Genomic DNA, 16,971 nt, shown 5'->3' with positions numbered 1-16,971 from the left:
GTGTGGACGGGATGCTGAGAACTTTGATCGTTTTTTCACACGCCACCCGCCGGTGCTGACCCCTCCCGACGAGGAAGTGATTCAGAACCTGGACCAGGACGAGTTCCAAGGATTCTCTTTTATCAACCCAGAGTTCCCCGGAAGCGCTGCTACCGCCCCTGCCGCCGAGCAGGCTTGATTGAAGCTCTCGCACGGACATGACACACTTTTACACACACACACACACACACACACACACACACACACACACACACACACACACACACACACACACACACACACACACACCTGAAACATCAAGCGGTACAGAAACACACACACTCACATTTCTTGTTCACACTGCTGCAACCTGCCTCTTCCATACGTGAGAAAAAAGTATGCTTTTTTTTAGAAAAAAGGTATGCTTTTTTTTCCTGTGTGTTTAAGAAATAATTGTAATCATTTAAAAATGATTTGAATCTTTTTAAAATCATGTTTTAATCAGCGAAATAACAAGCGGGAGATTACAATGAATATATTTTTCTATGTCCTGGTTGCGTCTCTCCACGTCACTGCTGTGTCGGTGCGTGAGTGACAAGAAGAAAAGCTCTGACTCGCTTTGGGGAGAAGTTGTTCAGCACCGCCTGTTGGCTTGCATCTATACATTTTTAAAGCCCATGATGAAGGGCAGGCTCACGTGCCCAGACACCCAAGGCTATTGGAATCAGGTGTTAAGTATGTGGAGGACTTGTTTTGGAGACAGGAGGCCTCTAGCCTGGAGCACATAATCATAACAAGTCAGTTTGACATTAATGTGTACCTAAGCAGAAATACATAAGTATGTACAGTATGTTGATGCATAATTATAAGTAATGATAGCCAAATCAAACGGAATAATGTCTCAGGCGGTCGTCTCCCAACCTGAAGGCTGCGCGTTCGATCCCCCGTCCTCCCGTGATGGTGTCGAAGTGTCCTTGGGCAAGATACTGAACCCCCAGTTTCTCCTGATGCTGCGTCATCAGCAGGCAAATGTGCTAGCAGCGGCAAAGCGCTTGGAGTGCCTTGGAGGTGGAAAAGCGCTGTACAAGTGAAAGACCATTCACCATTTAATGGACACGTGCAATAACAAACCATATTTTTCTGACACAAGTCACCTTGCAGTGTTTTTTTTGTAAACACAAAAATCATTTTGACCTCTTACAGCTGAAGAAGGGGTTGGTTGTTCAGCAGTACATCCTGCAGCACGCAGTGCGAGCAAAACTTGTGGAAAATCAGCTAGAAAAATAACATACACATACAGCAAAACACACACGCACACAAACACAGCAGAAGATACGACAATAACAACGAGGCAGCATTTTTATTTTTGATTTTTACTCATTCCTTGGCTCTTCCAGCACGCTCTGAGTTTGGCTTGCAATTCCGGTGTGCTCTTTAAACCGTCGATGGTAACTTTAGTGTCTGTATGTTTATTCCTCTCTATACTTGGAATGCCTGACCTTCTCGTGCATGAGTTTCTACATTGGTAGTATATCAGTTAGCTGGACTGTTCCCTGTATTTTACCCTCATGCGCGATGCGCGTGTGCTGTTTGGGGATCATGATGGTAAAATACAGATGAAGTAGAGTCCGTTAGATAGACAAAACTCTCTTCTCATCTCCTCTTAGCTCGTGTGTAGGCAACGAAAGAGACTTTTATGTGTTTTACTAAAGCATGGCTCCGATACAACTGTTTGTTTACATAATATATACGTGTGTGTGTGCGTGAATGGATGACAATGCACTTTGCTGAGCGCATGCCCGACCTCACAGCGCTGCGCCGCGCCTGCCTGGCCGTGTGCTTGTGTTCGTTTGGATGGCCATCGGCTCCATCTTGCTTCACAGCGAGCACTTTTTGACTTGTTGCTCCGCGGCTGGTGGACGAGAACCCAAGTGAATGTTGCACGTGGTTTTGCTGGGGCGGTGCCGTTTCCTCATAGCGCCAGAGAGGGTTTGTTGACGTTTGTGATGGTTTGCTGCGTTGCCGGGCAACTACATGCTGACTTAAGTCTCTGGCTTACAAAAAAACCCCCAAAAAACAGGTGCGATGTTTGTCAAGTACCTTTCTGCATGTGCAATGAAAGTGTCCGTCCAAACTGCAGCCGCACTGAGCTCTGAAGCGGAAACTCTGTCTCTTGTATTGTGTTTTATTGAAATTAGATAGCAATAATCCTTTCCTGACAGGAGGTCGTATTTGGCACTTAACCAGCAACCTTCCAGAGGTTGTGTCTGCATCTTAACCCCCAAGCAGAGTAACATTTACACACCCAAGGGCAGCTAATGTGGCGAAAAGCGCCTTGAAAATCCATATCACACAGCAGCATGCTTTCCATACCTGCAACTCTCCTCCACTTTTCATTCACTATTGGCCAAATTATGCAACAATCCCCTGGCAGGCCACAACATTAGTCGCTGCAGGATAATATGCTGCGCTTTGCTTGCAGGCCCATAATAAATTTGTATTATGAACGAATAGTAATAAAAAATGGCAAATATTTTTCATTAATTTCTACCACAACTTAATCATCTTCAGCCACTTTGTTGTGTTATTTCCCGCGCCAACAAGTAGAAAAGGCACCGTAACTGAAAATGTGGGATCAACTGTGCATTACAGAGTTCTAATATTAGCCACAAGAAAATAAATTGTGCAAGTTCTATGAATGCTGTGGCCAGTTTGTGCAGAGCAACAACATATTCTCAAGTAATATTATATTGAATTACATTTCGTAGCTTCAGTTCAATTCACATTTCAATAAGTTTGATGGCGCCTGTGGTGAAGCTACTTTTTGAGCGATTGTGTTGATAAATGTCGATGAATTGATGATGCAGCCAAAATGCACCGCCGTCCACCTCCATTGTTGGTACTTTTTAGAGTTTCCTGTATTATAACAGAGGGAAAAGCGTGTCTAATGTTGCTAAATACTTAGAAATGTGCACCATATGGTCAGTATTGTAAAGGAGGGAAGAGCAGCAAGCAAAATAAGAATAATTCTGCATGAAAAATCCTATTATCATGAAGGCTTTTCAGTATTTACATTTAACCTATGAGAGTGTTTCATGTTTTTGTGTCTGCGACGATTCAAACATGTCAACAGACTGCTGTTTAGTCTGCAAATAATGCCACATGGACATGGCGGGGGGGCGGGGGAGAAAAGGCTTTTTACAATGTTTTCCATGTGCCAAATTTCTCTGTTTTCACAAAACCAGGCTTCAAATAAAAAGGTTAGACGTGCGCAAGGCTGGTCTTGGTGATGTTTTCCACGGCAAAATGAACCACGGTCTGTGCAGCGTTTACGCTGCTGCATGTGCATTTAGCGAACTGGTGCAACGCGGAGCGCTGCTGCAAGGAGGAGAGGACAGTGAGGAGAGGGAGATTAGAGTGATGGAGGCTGACAGATGGGGAGGTTTCTCACTAGATTGGATAGAGAGAGGGAAAACAGACGAAGAGGAGAGGAAGAAGCCAACAATGAAGGAGGCGAGGAGGGCACGGGGAGGGAGCGGTGGAGGGAAGGCAGCGCCAAACGAAGCGAGGCAGGCGGCTACGACAGGCTGTGCATATTTCATGGCTGCCACTTATCATAAGAGCCTTTCCTTGATGGGGGAAGCGCAGGTTTGATGACTTCAAGGAAATAACATGCACAACACGGCCTACATACGCACAGGCCTGCTGAGCCACTGACGCTGCTCAGCAGCCGCTGCTTGAACTGCGGCCGCAAACGGGTTACTCCCACTTGCACCTTCTCTAGCCTTTTACGCAACGGACACTTGGAGTGTCATGTACCTGGACCGATGCTGATATCTTAGGATATGAGGCTTAAAATGGACTCATGACCGGGGGAAGAGCACTTCAAGTGGGGGGGTTTGTTGATTAAGCCTATCTTGAGACAAAATGTAGTGCAGTACTTTTTGCAACCAGCAGAGACGCTCTTGATTCAAGCTCAACTTGTTGAACTCTCGTGATCCATGCTGACTCCGATTCAAGTTGCGTCCAAAGAGCACACTTCAAACTGCACAGCAATCTTTAAATGGTGGCGATCGGTCAAGTAAACCCAGACTTAAGATCAATAATATTCACCGGGATTTTATCATTGTGTCGCCATGTTATTTCCATTTTTATGTGCGCTTTCGGTGCAGGACGGCGCCTGCTTTTAAAGCGAAAGTAATCATGCAAGGAAACATGACATCACCTTCCTATTGGTGGGGGAAAAAAGCTTTAATTTTTATGCAGTTAAATTTTTTATTGTGAAAAATAGACCTTTTTTAAACATATGCTAGCCGGTGGTGTTGCAAACACTCCCTTGTATTTTTTTTTTTAAGATGTAAAAAAACCCGCCACATTAAAAAAAAAAAAAAAAATTTTAAAAGGGGGATTTTTTTCTTACTGTGTTCAACTAATTTGCTTCTCTTAAGTAATATGTACTCAAATCTGGCATCTGATTCTTGATAGGGCTGTCAAATTATTACCATTTTAATCAGATTAATCATTTTTTTACATGAAATGAATCATGATTATTAATCATCTCCAACGATGCCCAATTTTTACTGTATTTTATGAACAGAATGCAAAATTACAAGACAGGATTACACAGTGGGACCTCAGTTAGCGTACGCCTCGGTTAGCATGTTTTTTGGTTAACACCAAAAATGTATGTGAACATTTTGCCCCCGTCTGGATACATTATCTGATCGGCGTACGAGATGGAGCGCGTCTTGTGGCGTTAATACACTGTGTGAGTCCAGCTGTGTTCTGAATGTATTTTTATCACAAAACGTCCTTGTTAGCAGCTTGCAGCATGGAAACAGGAACCGGACATCAGCTCAGTCGCCCGTTTATGGTGTCATCAGCGGTTGACTCTGTAGTTCTTTGCTAACTAACACAGTTATGCCACAAAAATGGTGTACAAAAAAGACGTTTAAAATGCTAGTTTTACATGCATGAAACAATTCTAAATGCATGTGAATGATGAATGAACATTTTGGGGTTACTGTTACCTTCCTTGAAGACATGATGACGTGTTGCATTGAATTCAGTCGTGTTTCTCAACTTCTGTGTCATAATGCTGGCACTTGCAACTTTCTGTCGCTCCGTTTTGGGTTATTTTGGGTGATCAAAAAGAAAAGCGGAGACTTGTGGCATACCCGTGTTAGTTAGCAAAGAACTACCGAGTCAACCGCTGATGACATCATAGACGGGCAACAGAGCTGACTTCCATGTATTAGCATGCTAATACCGGTAGGCTGCTAGCGAGGACATTTTATGATAACAAAAATACAGTTGGACTCATGCGGTGCATTAATAATGCGACAAGATGCACAAACTGAGGCAAAATTCTGCCATAAATGTTCAATGTTAAGCAAAAACCTTGCTAACTGAGGTTCCACTGTATGTAAAATGGTCTAACATGGAAAAATAATTAGATTTTCCCTCGATTGCAGTTCTTTAATCTTACTTAGTGTTTTGTCTGATTCTTTGCATTTGCACATTTGTTGTTTACAATCAACTTTGGTTCCCTTTTTGCGAGCGCTTGCTACGTGGAGCATGCAATCATTGCGCCGTCATACAAGTGAAAAGAAGAAAGCAATCATTTTAACCCTTTTTATGTTGCACTTTTGACCTTGAAGACCCGCTTATCTCATCATGCGCTGTGTACGGCGCCACTTTTATGCAAATGACTGTGAAGAGAAACGCTGCGGAACAGGAAGTTCCCCGGCACATAAGCTGTGTAAAGTTTGCATTGGAGTGGATGTAGCGCTGGAGCGCGCGTGATAATTAATTCCAAATGTTGCGGCCCTAAAAATTAAAGCCAGTGGCTTCGGCACAAAGCAGCCGGCGCTTATCAGCGCAAAACAGGTCAGCATTCGATACCCGCCTTTCATTCACCCTCCCACACACACTCGCCGCATCCTCAGCTGACATGCGCTCGTCTTTCGCTAATCCTCTGCTTCCTGAAAAGTGATGGGGTGAGGGAGGCTGCGTAGCAGGAAGTAGGAGAGGTGCACGGACGACATTGAAGACTCCCTATTTCGTCAAAGCAACGTTTGGTGTGTGTCTGCTGTGACGCCACCGTAGCTCGCTATCTGGACTTCTACACCCAAGGCCAGCGATGTTTATCCTCTCGCCTCTCCTCTTCTTTCCCGTCTTCCTCTCATATCTCCATCTTTCTGCCTCACAGCGTTAACCGCAATTGAAGCGTGCTGAGACGGAACACATTAGGAGCTGGCCTACATGGCTGCCAGCTGTGTGTGTGCATGTGCGTGTGTGCGTGTAACCGCAAAGTCTTTTATAAACTGAATGACAGTAAATTGATGAGCTGGCACATTATATACAATAACCCAGCAGGATATGCTGTAAAAAGTATATCATGTAACTTTTACCTACTCAGAAAGACAGCACCCGTCACAATCGCTTGTGCGTTTTGATTTACCGTCGTTCTAAGCCCTGTTCCGTCACGATTAATGATATACCTATCAACTTCCTCGGTGCCACAATCTTAATTTTCAGCGACAACGGTGGAGATTTATTGCGTCTTCTCCCCCCCCCCCACACTTGAAGATTTCTCCTCCAGCGGCTTACACGGCGTCACTTTCAAACACGATTGATCGACTATGGGGAAATGAACCATCAATCCTTCGATTAAATAGGATTTTTTAAAACTTTTATTTCTAATGGGTACAATGTTCTGATCTCCTGATTGCGTGCCCGTGTTGTATTGAGGTCGTTTCACTCAACAGCGCCTCTGCTGGTTCTAACCAAGTGGTACACCTGGTGATTACCTGGTGGGCTTTAAAATACACATGGAGGATCATTCATTCAAATCAAGTTGGGGTAAAAAAAGCTCTTAAAGTTTTACAGTGGAATCTCTAAGCTTCCAAACCTTAAAACTAAAGCAAAGGCTAGTTTCAGTTTCAATCCAACCAGTCCATGATGCGTCCACATATGAAAAAACAAAAAACAAAAACCACACCTGTTATAGTTTCTTTATACATATACAGTCGTCCCTCGTTTATCGCGGTTAATCGGTTCCAGACCCGAGAGTCATAAGTGAATTACCACAAATATTTTTGGAGTTAGAGTATAGAAAACCTTATTAAAACATTATTAGAGCCCTCTAGACATGACATAACACCCCTATAGTCAGCTCTACACTTTTATTACCCAATATATTAGACATGATAAGAGAAAATAAGACATAATTTAGACTCACATGTCGTAACGCTGGGAGAGTTCCTTGTTATTCTTTTTAACTTTCTGTTCGGCACAGTACTTCCTGCAGTGTGTATTGTCCCATCAGTGTAACATCACTGACACCGCTTTTTTTTACGCTTGAAAAAATGTATTTCGGCCAAAGATATGTGAAATTTGTTTAAATATGCATATTTTGTACCAATAATAGGCCGTATTCAACCGTAACACAGCGAAGATTTATTAAAGACTATATTTTTTAAAAACCGTGATGGAGTGAAGCCACGTTCGAGGAACAAAGTGCTCTGCAGGGACAAATGCAGTCGTTTTTCTTGCATACATACCGGAAAAAACGAGTGTAAAAAGAAGTTAATTGCTGTTACTAAAATTGACACCTAAACACAGCAAGTGAACAAACTCGTTCATGACAAAATAAAAAAATTAAGCATTTCCAAGCATAAAAATGGCTAAATGTACTAAAATACAAATGTAATGCAGAAGACGCATTCAAAGACGTGATGATATGTAGTAGTCTGCACTGGTCACTAGGGGTCAGTAATGTTACATTGATGAGACAATAGCCACCGCAGGAAGTACTGTATAGAAACCGGAAGTAGAACGAGAACAAGGAACTCTACTAACGTGTGAGTCTATATTATGTCTTACATGTGTTATTTGATTTTATTATTATTCAAGATTCAAGAGATTCAAGCCAAATTTCCTCAGTCTTCTCAGGAAGTACAGTCTCCTTTGGGACTTCTTCAGAATTTGTTGGGTGTTGTGAGACCAGGTGAGGTCCTCGCTGATGTGTGTGCCAAGGAACTTGAAGGTTTTCACCCTCTCCACCTCAGTCTCATCAATAAACAGGGGTCTATGCGGCTCCTTTTCCCTTGTTCTTGGGTCGATGATCATCTCTTTAGTCTTATCTGTATTGAGAAGGAGATTGTTATCACGACACCAAGCTATGAGGTCCGCCACCTCTCTTCTGTATGATGTTTCAACACCACCAGTGATCAGTCCGATGACTGTAGTGTCTATGTCTACTTATGTCTACTATATTGGGTAATACGAGTGTGAAGATGACTATAGGGGTGTTATTTCATGTCTAGAGCGCTCTAGTAATGTTAAAAACCGTATTTAGAAGGTCCTAAAAAGGTTTTCTATGCTCTGACTACAAAAATATTTCATTTCTAAATAAGGAATCCTACTTTGGGGAAATTCACTTATCTGTTTCTGATTTACCAGCGATAAACGAGGGATTACTGTATTAACCAAAGCACCCTTCAAGCATTAGAGGTGCTAGCCCCGAGTGCAGGCCAGTGTTACTCCTGTGAACATGAAGGGGGTCCTCTGGATGGAGTGGAGGGGGTCTTCTTGATCCATGACAGTGGCAGGTAGGAGATGTTCTTGTGATTCTTTAACGCCCCTCCTGTTCCTCTGCTCTCTTGCCTGCTCTGTCTAAGCAGCGAAACAGAAGTAGGTGCGATGGAGCGTTGACAGAAGGTGGCAGAGGAAGAGGATAATAAACACGTCCTCCTCTTCTTGCATTTCTCTGTTTGCTTCTCTCCTTCCTCACGCTGTGACTTTGTGTTGCAAATATGTACATGGTGGTGTTAGCACCTTGACTTGGTACTTGTGTCTGTTCAATCACAAGCTTCCTTTGCTGTCTTCTGACATCAAATATTAATGGTTGTGGATTTTCTCAGGTCGCCCCTTCCTCTGTGGCCACTGTGCTGTGAATATTTATGTGCGCCTCTTTTTTCCTGTCCATCCTTCTGTCCAGGTGTCCTTATCTAACGACATGTCTGAGGTGTCTTTATGTTATTGTCCATATACACGCCAGGTGTCTAAACCCAGTGCCTTCTCTTCTTCTCCATTCCCACTCATCCCATTCCACCTTTAATCATGTTTTCATCCACACCGTCCATCCCATTATCGCCCTCTCTCTCCCTCACACCCCCCCCATCCGACACGTGCAGAAGAGCCGTCGGGACACGTGCAACTTTGACAAAGAGTTCACCAAGATGGCGGTGGACCTGACGCCGACAGACAAGCTGGTCATCATGAACCTGGACCAGGACGACTTCCTGGGCTTCTCCTACACCAATCCCGAATACGTGGCTCCCGCCAACTGAACAGCACAGCGCAGGCGGACTGTGGGTGACGCTTCGTGTTAAGGCCAGTCCATTCAGCACAAAAACAAACAAAAATGGTATCATGAGTTCAAGTTGCACAATACACTGGATACCAAAGACTTTCAAAGTATTGTGTCCAAAATGTCCAATTATTGAATGTACTGTCATGAGAAATAAGTTATTACTTATGAATTGACCAACTTCTCCCAATTTGATATCCTGACTAGATTGTAATTAGACGTTTATGGCATTGCTCAGCTTCAATGCTTTTTTCTTCTTTTTTTTATTACAGCTGTGCTACAAATCTCAGTCTTTGATAGCGTCCTACGGTGTTACGTTACTTGAGAAATGTTACTTTACTGTGTCATGTCAGCATGAATGGAAAATACATGAGCAAATTCAGTGGAACCTCTGACGACAAACACCATCTGGAACGCTGCTTGATTTTGAAGCAACTTTGCCATCGGAAATACTGTTGTGGAAATATGAATCATCTGTTCCAGGGTCAAACTGTCACCATCATAAAACATGTCTTGTGTCCAACGGTCACACAAGTGGAAAAGGACGCTGATATTAACACACAAAAAGAACGTCAATTACAAACGTCTGCAACTGGACTCTTCTTATTTGGTGAAGACGTTTTCACTTTTAATCCAAACGGCTTCTTCGGGTCTACATTTTCATGTCCATGGTGGGTGTGTCCCCTGGGGGCGGTCGCAATAGGGTTGTTGTTGTGCTGACGCAATCTTTGGGGGAGAGATGTTGGGACATTGTCGGAAGCAGACGATTGGTGACGACGCAGCATTACTGGCAAAACATTATCAACACAGGCACTAGCTTTAGCTCATTAGCGGCCACTCTTCCCTTGGAATGAGAAAATCTTTGGGGGAGAGGTGTTAGGACATCAAAGGAATGTCCCTTCTTTTAGAGACAGTTTTGAGTTGCATCTCGAAATGACGATGTCCCTTCTTCATTCTTTCTGCACGTGAAAAAGACATTCTTTTGATGACCCAAAGATTGTCACATTCCACGGGATCTGTTTTGCGACCAGACGGTGAATGGAATGCCCCTTCAACTCAAAATGTTGCTTGCATCTATTAGAGAAGGGACATTCCTTTGACGACCGAGCATCTGTCCCTCAATGATAGTGGATCAGTGTCATTCTACGGGACGAGTGACCACTAACAAGAGGTTTTGCCACCACACAGGTGAACGGAATGGTAAATGGACTGTCGCTACTTTTTCAGATGCAACTCAAAACTCTTTGTGTATCTCAAAATGTAACATTACTTTGGTGACCTAACACCTCTCCCCCAAAGGTTGTCTCATTCCACAGGAATAATGGCCACTTGCGCTGTTTTGCCACAGGGCAGGAGGATAGAACGGTGAATGGAATGTCCCTCTTTGTGGAGACTCAACTCAAAATGTTGTTTGCATCTATTTGAGAAGGGACATTCCTTTGATGACCTAACATCTGTCCCCCAAATATTGTCTCATTCCACGGGAGGAGTGACCACTAACAGGCTGTTTTGCCACCAGACAGGTGAGTGAAATGGTGAATGGACTGTTCCTACTTTTTGAGATGCAAAAAGAGTTTTGAGTTGCATCTCCTTTGAACACCTCTCCCCAAAAGATTATCTCATTCCACGGGAATAATGGCCTCTAATGAGCTGTTTTGCCACCAAGCAGGCGGCCAGAGCAGTGAACGGAATGTCCCTTCTCTTTGCGATGCAACTCAAAATGATTGTTGCATCTCATGGAGAAGAGACGTTCCTTTGATGACATCTCCCCCCCCAAAATTGTCTCATTCCACAGTAATGAGTGGCCACGAACGAGCTGAACCGCAACAATAACTCTATTGTGACCACCCCCGGGGGACACACCCACCAGGAGCATAAACAGGGAGACTCTGCACTTAAAAATGTAGAACTGTAAAAGCCTTTTGGATCAAACGTTTTCAGCAAACAAGAAGAGTCCAGTCCCCCCCCCCCCGATGACAGAGTACATGTCTTTTCTCTCTTCTTCTTTTCCAATAAATGTCACAAAACGTGTAAAACAGAAAAGCAAAAGGGTGACAGCGATTCGAACCCCCAATCCCCTAACTGTGAGGCTGACATGCTAGCCGCTATGGCACCGTGCAGCCCCAAAAATGTTGCTTTAATTGCAAACCGTGTGACTTCGGAGGTTCCACTGTATTACCCCAATTAGCCAGCTTTCAAGCAGTAACGGCACAATTTCAGCGTGGGAATGGTGGCGTAAATTGCCAGGCTGAGGGCGGCAATACGTCGTCCGCAGAAGCCGCTCTAAGTGGGCACTCTGTCCCTTCCCTCCAAACCATGACTGTGCTCGTTTGTGCATCCTGACCGTCGTTGCCTTCTCCACTCAGCAGTCATTCATGGCCGCGTGGAAGTGCTGACACGTCGTTGAGGAAAATGCCTAATGAGCAAACTTCTGTGGAACCTTCCCCACCTCGCCCCTCCTCTTTTAATTATTTCCATTTGCTCTGTAATCCTCGCTTCTGTCGAGGCCCCACTGGGGAGCCGCAAATGATGTGATGTCAAAAGGTCGTGGCGGTCGCCAATTGGGCGCGCCTGTGCACGCACGCAGCGGCTGAGGAGACGCTTTGACAACTCCCAAATGAGCCGTTTTGCAAACAGCAATAACATCAGCAAGGCTGCTGAGTCCTCCCCCTGAACACATTTGTGAGTGCGTGCATAAACATATGCGCATATTGACTAACTAAGTGGCGTTTGGAAGATGCAGAAATCAAGGCCGCCTTGGATAAAGTGCATTATTTCAAATTCAGCAGATCTGCCCTGCAGCTTCCAACCACATTATAATGCCAGCATGCCCGCTGCACTCCACTCTGCTGTTGTTTATACCTTGCCATACATGCCGCACTAGCCATCAGTGAGACTTGCAATTATTAGGTGATGTGAAACACGCCGCACAATGTCAGCGTCGTCTCCTGGAGGCGCACAGCTTTCATACGTGGCACACACACGTACAGTAGTTATCATTTTTGCAAAGTGAAAATATGCACTTACAGGCTACAGTATTACTGGAGGTACGCGTGCACAATACCGTACAATGAGAGCCCGCACACATACTGTACACTCTCTTCAAAAAAAGAATAATGCTGACTTTTGAGGAGGCATTCACACAACAGATACAGTAGTGTCGCAATATGTGTGCCATCTACAACGATAGCGTAACACTAAATCCATTTACAGTACTGACTGGAATGTAAGACAGCATTTTTCCCCTCAAATAAGATGGATCATCTTATATCCCGGGTCTACAGATTCACACATGCAAACAAAACAGGTGGCGCCAAACCACTTATCCCCAAGCTTTTCTTCCATTCACTCACACACACACCAGTAACAGTATCAGGACTTTTACACAAATTCCCCCATTTACTGTAATTTCATATTTTTTCCCCATTGAAAATGAATGGGCAATTTATTTGGCACCCCCTACTGGTGGAACATAATTTTACATTTTCCATTCATTACTGAAACATTCTGCTTTAATTTACCCGATGGTTGCTGGCTCGATCCTCAGTCATCGTGTAATCATCAACTTATTTATACATTTCAAGAATCAGTGTGCATTTTTACTTTCCAGCATTTCAAATTTCGCTGTTTTTAGTCTGCTAAAAACAAATGGAAAAATGAAAAGGTGCTCCCTAATGGTGAAAAATCATTTTCTGACTGTAACATTGTATTCTAGCGGGTGACATAGCTCAGGTGGTAGATTGGTCGTCTCTTAACCTGACTGCTGCTGGTTCGATCCTCGATCCAATCATTGAATTTATATTTATTATCATTATATTATTTCAACAGTCAATCTGCGTTTTTAATTTCTGTTTCAAAATGCACAATTTTTAGTCTGCTCAAAACAAACGGACAAATTCAATGGTGCACCCTACTGATAAAAATAATTTTACCTTACGGTAAAATACCCTTTATTCTACAGGCTGACATGGCTCGGGTGGTAGACTGGTCGTCTCTCAACCCGGTGGTTGCTGGTTCGATCCTCAGTCCTCGTGTAATGGTTCAACAGATTTATACATTTCAACAATAATTGGCCGTTTTTACGTTTCAAATTCCTCCGTTTTCGTCCACTAACTGCTCCCACATTTTTCGACCGGTTCCAACCGTTGCAAATCAAAATGTTGAGCTGATTCAGGACGTGTAGGCTTATCTGTCGAGCCTTTTCTCAAATTTTTACATTTTCCATAATTCAAAGTTTTATTTTGGTATTGAAAATGGACAATTTGATTGTCGCCCCGTATCGATGTAAAACCATTCAACATTTAACATTACATGTAATATTCCACCTATTCTGTACATGGTGGCATGGCTCAGGTGTTAGAGTGGCCATCGCCCAACCTCATGGTTGCTGGTTCGATCCTCGGTCTCTGAATAGATTTCAACACATGTTTAGGCTATTTCAGTATTCACACGCAATTTCTACTGAAATTGCTTCTCCCGGGTTTAATATAATGAGTCAATGAAGCAGATTCACCAAACAAATGTCAGGCAGCTAAGAAGTATCATATTCTTTTCATACATTTTTTCTTCAGAAATGTATTTTTTAAAAAGGATTGTCTTATATTCGGGTCAATGCGACATTTGTAGAAACATGTTCGTATACAAGTGAAGATAGAAACACTCTCCTTGCACAACAAGTATACAAAAAAACAATGAAATTAGTCAAGCCACAAGTGTCATGTTAATGTTCCTCGTGTAGAAGTGTGCAAGATCATACCTGTACTTAACGGGGTTTTGAATATTATGGTCGCCTCATTTCCTAACCGTCACAATGTCATACGCCTCTGACGGCGTCAATCACAACTGAGCAATGTCGTCTTTGCAACGACAGCATTTTTCATGCAGCTCTCGTATTGCATCCCAGTAGACGGTGCGCGTCTTCCAAATGGTCTTTTCAAAATTGCATCCAATTTTTTAAAAAGTTGTGTTTTTGGGCAGTTTTCTGTGCTGAGTCAGGATGACGCCTACTGTACTCCTGCCGCCGAGAGCCGTGAAGCATTTACTAGCACCCGACCACTGTGTGTGGATTGTATATGAGCTATGTGAAGTACTGTACAGTTGAACATACATCAGCTTAGCAGGAGCCTCTCCGATTGTGCAGCAGAATGTACAAAACATACAAATATGTTCCGTCCACGTTCTTTTCGGTGTTTTACATCATCAGACGTATAATTCCGCATCTAAGTACACTTTAGTGTTAAATCTAGGAGGTATACTATGCATGCATGTGCATATCTTGTGCTATATGATCTGAATTTATCCTATATGAAGTGTCCGTTTGTCCGATATTGATGATAAAAATGGTCCACACATTAGTAACTATTACACAAGGGCAATGTTGTGCATCTGTTGTACATATATACATATAACTATATAAATATTATACAGTACAGTGTGTGTGTACATATAGTCTACTACAGGGTAAGAGTCTTCCATTATGATAGGAGAATCTACACACAGGTGTTTTTGTGTGTTTAGGGTAAATACACTGCAATACACTATTGCTGTCTATGAATTCTAATGACAATTACTTTAAAATGTTAAGTTCCCCTGTTATTTTTTTAATGCCTTCACCTTCCGGTTGTCTTTCCTCTTGACCTTTTTCATGTTTCAGCTTTTCTTCCTTTGCCTGCTCTCGCCTCTTCTCTCCACTTTGCAGCCTCTCATTGATAATCTCCTCCTTTCCTCCTCTGTTGCGCTCTCTCGCCACCAAACGGGAACTCTCCTGAGCTGTACTGCCATCCTTTCACACGTCAGCGCATAGATTCGGGCCAGGCATCCTTGCTTTGCGGAGACTGCAAAAAGAAGAGTAAGATTGCGTTTTGTGCCATAGTTTGCCAATAAGAAAATGTGTACCGTGACGTTTATGATCGTAGAATAATAAATTATGTTGAAAGCTTTCTTGTCCTCTTTTCTTTCCTCTTTTCACTGCACACACTGGAAGAATCTTAAAGGTCCCATAGGATGCTGTTTTTCTACGCTTTAAAATAAGTCTCGGATGTTGTCCTTGATGCTGGAGTTGAGACTGTGTGTAAGTGCTTTTAGTAAGCCCTGCTGCTTTGTGTGTCTGTAGCTTTAATGCTAGTGAGCTGTGTTCGTCCACCCTGTCTGCGACAGACTGTGTGGCTCCAAGAAGAGCTGTTGTTCACTTTAGCCTGCCTTTTTCACATATATAGTCGTCTCTTCCCACATCGCAGTTCCAATTTTGCGGAGTTTTCAAACTTACTGTATATTAATTAATAAATTGTGCTGTTTTGTGGTTGATTACGGCCTATCACTGGTTTAAAAATATGCATATTGATGCAAATGTTACAATTTTTTTGCCTAAATTAAGCATTGTCAAGCATAAAAATGGCAATTTTTTTATTTTCCCCATAGTTGAAGGGAATTACATGTTAACCTTGTGTTATAGTGTTTGTATTGTTAAAGCGCTTTCAAAAAATATTTTGTGTTCATTATTACATTTGATTTCACTAATATGAATACACATTAATGTCACACCGACTTACCATGACTATGTGCTCGAGGCCAGAGGCCTCTTGTCTCTAAAACAAGTGCTCCACATGCTCATCACCTGATTCAAATAGCCTTAGGTGTCTGGGCATGCGAGCCTGCCCTTCATCATCTTCCTCGCACATGTTAACATTTAAGCATGAATAGTCAGACATTTTATCTTGAAGCCGTCTGCTGTATCGATTTGTCTCCTTGCATGGAGGTTTTATTAAATTGCACCTCTCGTTCTTGTCAAAGAACGTGTCTCATCTCTTGCCTAATTTGGAGCTAGCAGCTTGACACGTCCACGTATGCGTGCGCTTTCATTTGACCACATCGGTTGATGAAGCTGCTGAATTATACCCAGCGGTAAAGTCTAGAAACATAAGCAATACCAGTCCTTGTCAATGGAAACCTAATGAGCTGAAATTGGGTTTTAATGTCATCTGAGTGTACGCCGTGGCCCCGAATGAATGCATGCTTTGAAGGATGCACTGACTTATTGGATAGATGATGGTGAAAGATGGCTGGTGAGTGTTTTATTAGTCACATGACACGGTGTGAGGGTTACCTACTGTAAATATACAAATGAAGCAACGTCAGCCTAGATGTGAGCTCGGTGTAGGAGAGATTTCCCCTAATGTGATAACCTGGCTTGATCATTATTGAGGTAGCTTGTGTTATTAGGAGGAGGGTTTTATATCTTGGAGCATATTGGTGATGATAATGTGCACCTGCTGTATGCTACGCTTCACTGGCCTCACTGTAGAACAGCTCCTCCTCCACACAACTATAGAACATATTCAACTAATAGCTCACTTTAATTTACCAGCACATCAGATGGACCACACACTGAAACTGCATGGGCAGAAGTATTGGGACACCTGGGCATTAAACCTACAGGTCCAGGTCATGGGCCGCAGTTATGCAGTCAAGTCCAACCCTTGGGCCCAGGGTTCTAAGCTTGATTGTTCCATTGAGCGTGAGACGTGTGTAGTCCTAATGAAGCCGTATTTTGTAGTATTGAGCGGAAAAGGTATTAATGTCAACATAGTGACGTCAAGGAACGTTTACTGACCTCTGAG

At 43.1% G+C, this 16,971-nt stretch overlaps 1 protein-coding gene across 2 annotated transcripts in view; it reads left to right on the top strand.

Moving 5' to 3' along the window:
* The window catches only part of LOC129171594 (protein kinase C beta type), a 96,987-nt gene extending 80,966 nt beyond the window's left edge, over positions 1–16,021 (top strand). The window contains exon 17 of one of the 2 annotated variants that reach the window (XM_054760419.1): positions 9,180–16,021. In XM_054760419.1, the coding sequence (XP_054616394.1) occupies positions 9,180–9,335 (156 nt within the window). In that variant the 3' untranslated portion in view covers positions 9,336–16,021. Of the gene's footprint in view, position 1 lies in introns of both variants that reach the window. The other variant, XM_054760418.1, reaches the window with a different exon arrangement.
* Positions 16,022–16,971: the final 950 nt, after the last annotated feature.

Source organism: Dunckerocampus dactyliophorus, chromosome 18, assembly GCF_027744805.1.
Source record: "Dunckerocampus dactyliophorus isolate RoL2022-P2 chromosome 18, RoL_Ddac_1.1, whole genome shotgun sequence".
NCBI classification, from domain to species: Eukaryota; Metazoa; Chordata; class Actinopteri; order Syngnathiformes; family Syngnathidae; genus Dunckerocampus; species Dunckerocampus dactyliophorus.
Note: the sequence above shows the minus strand (reverse complement) of the source record. Positions and strands in the feature narration are given on the sequence as shown.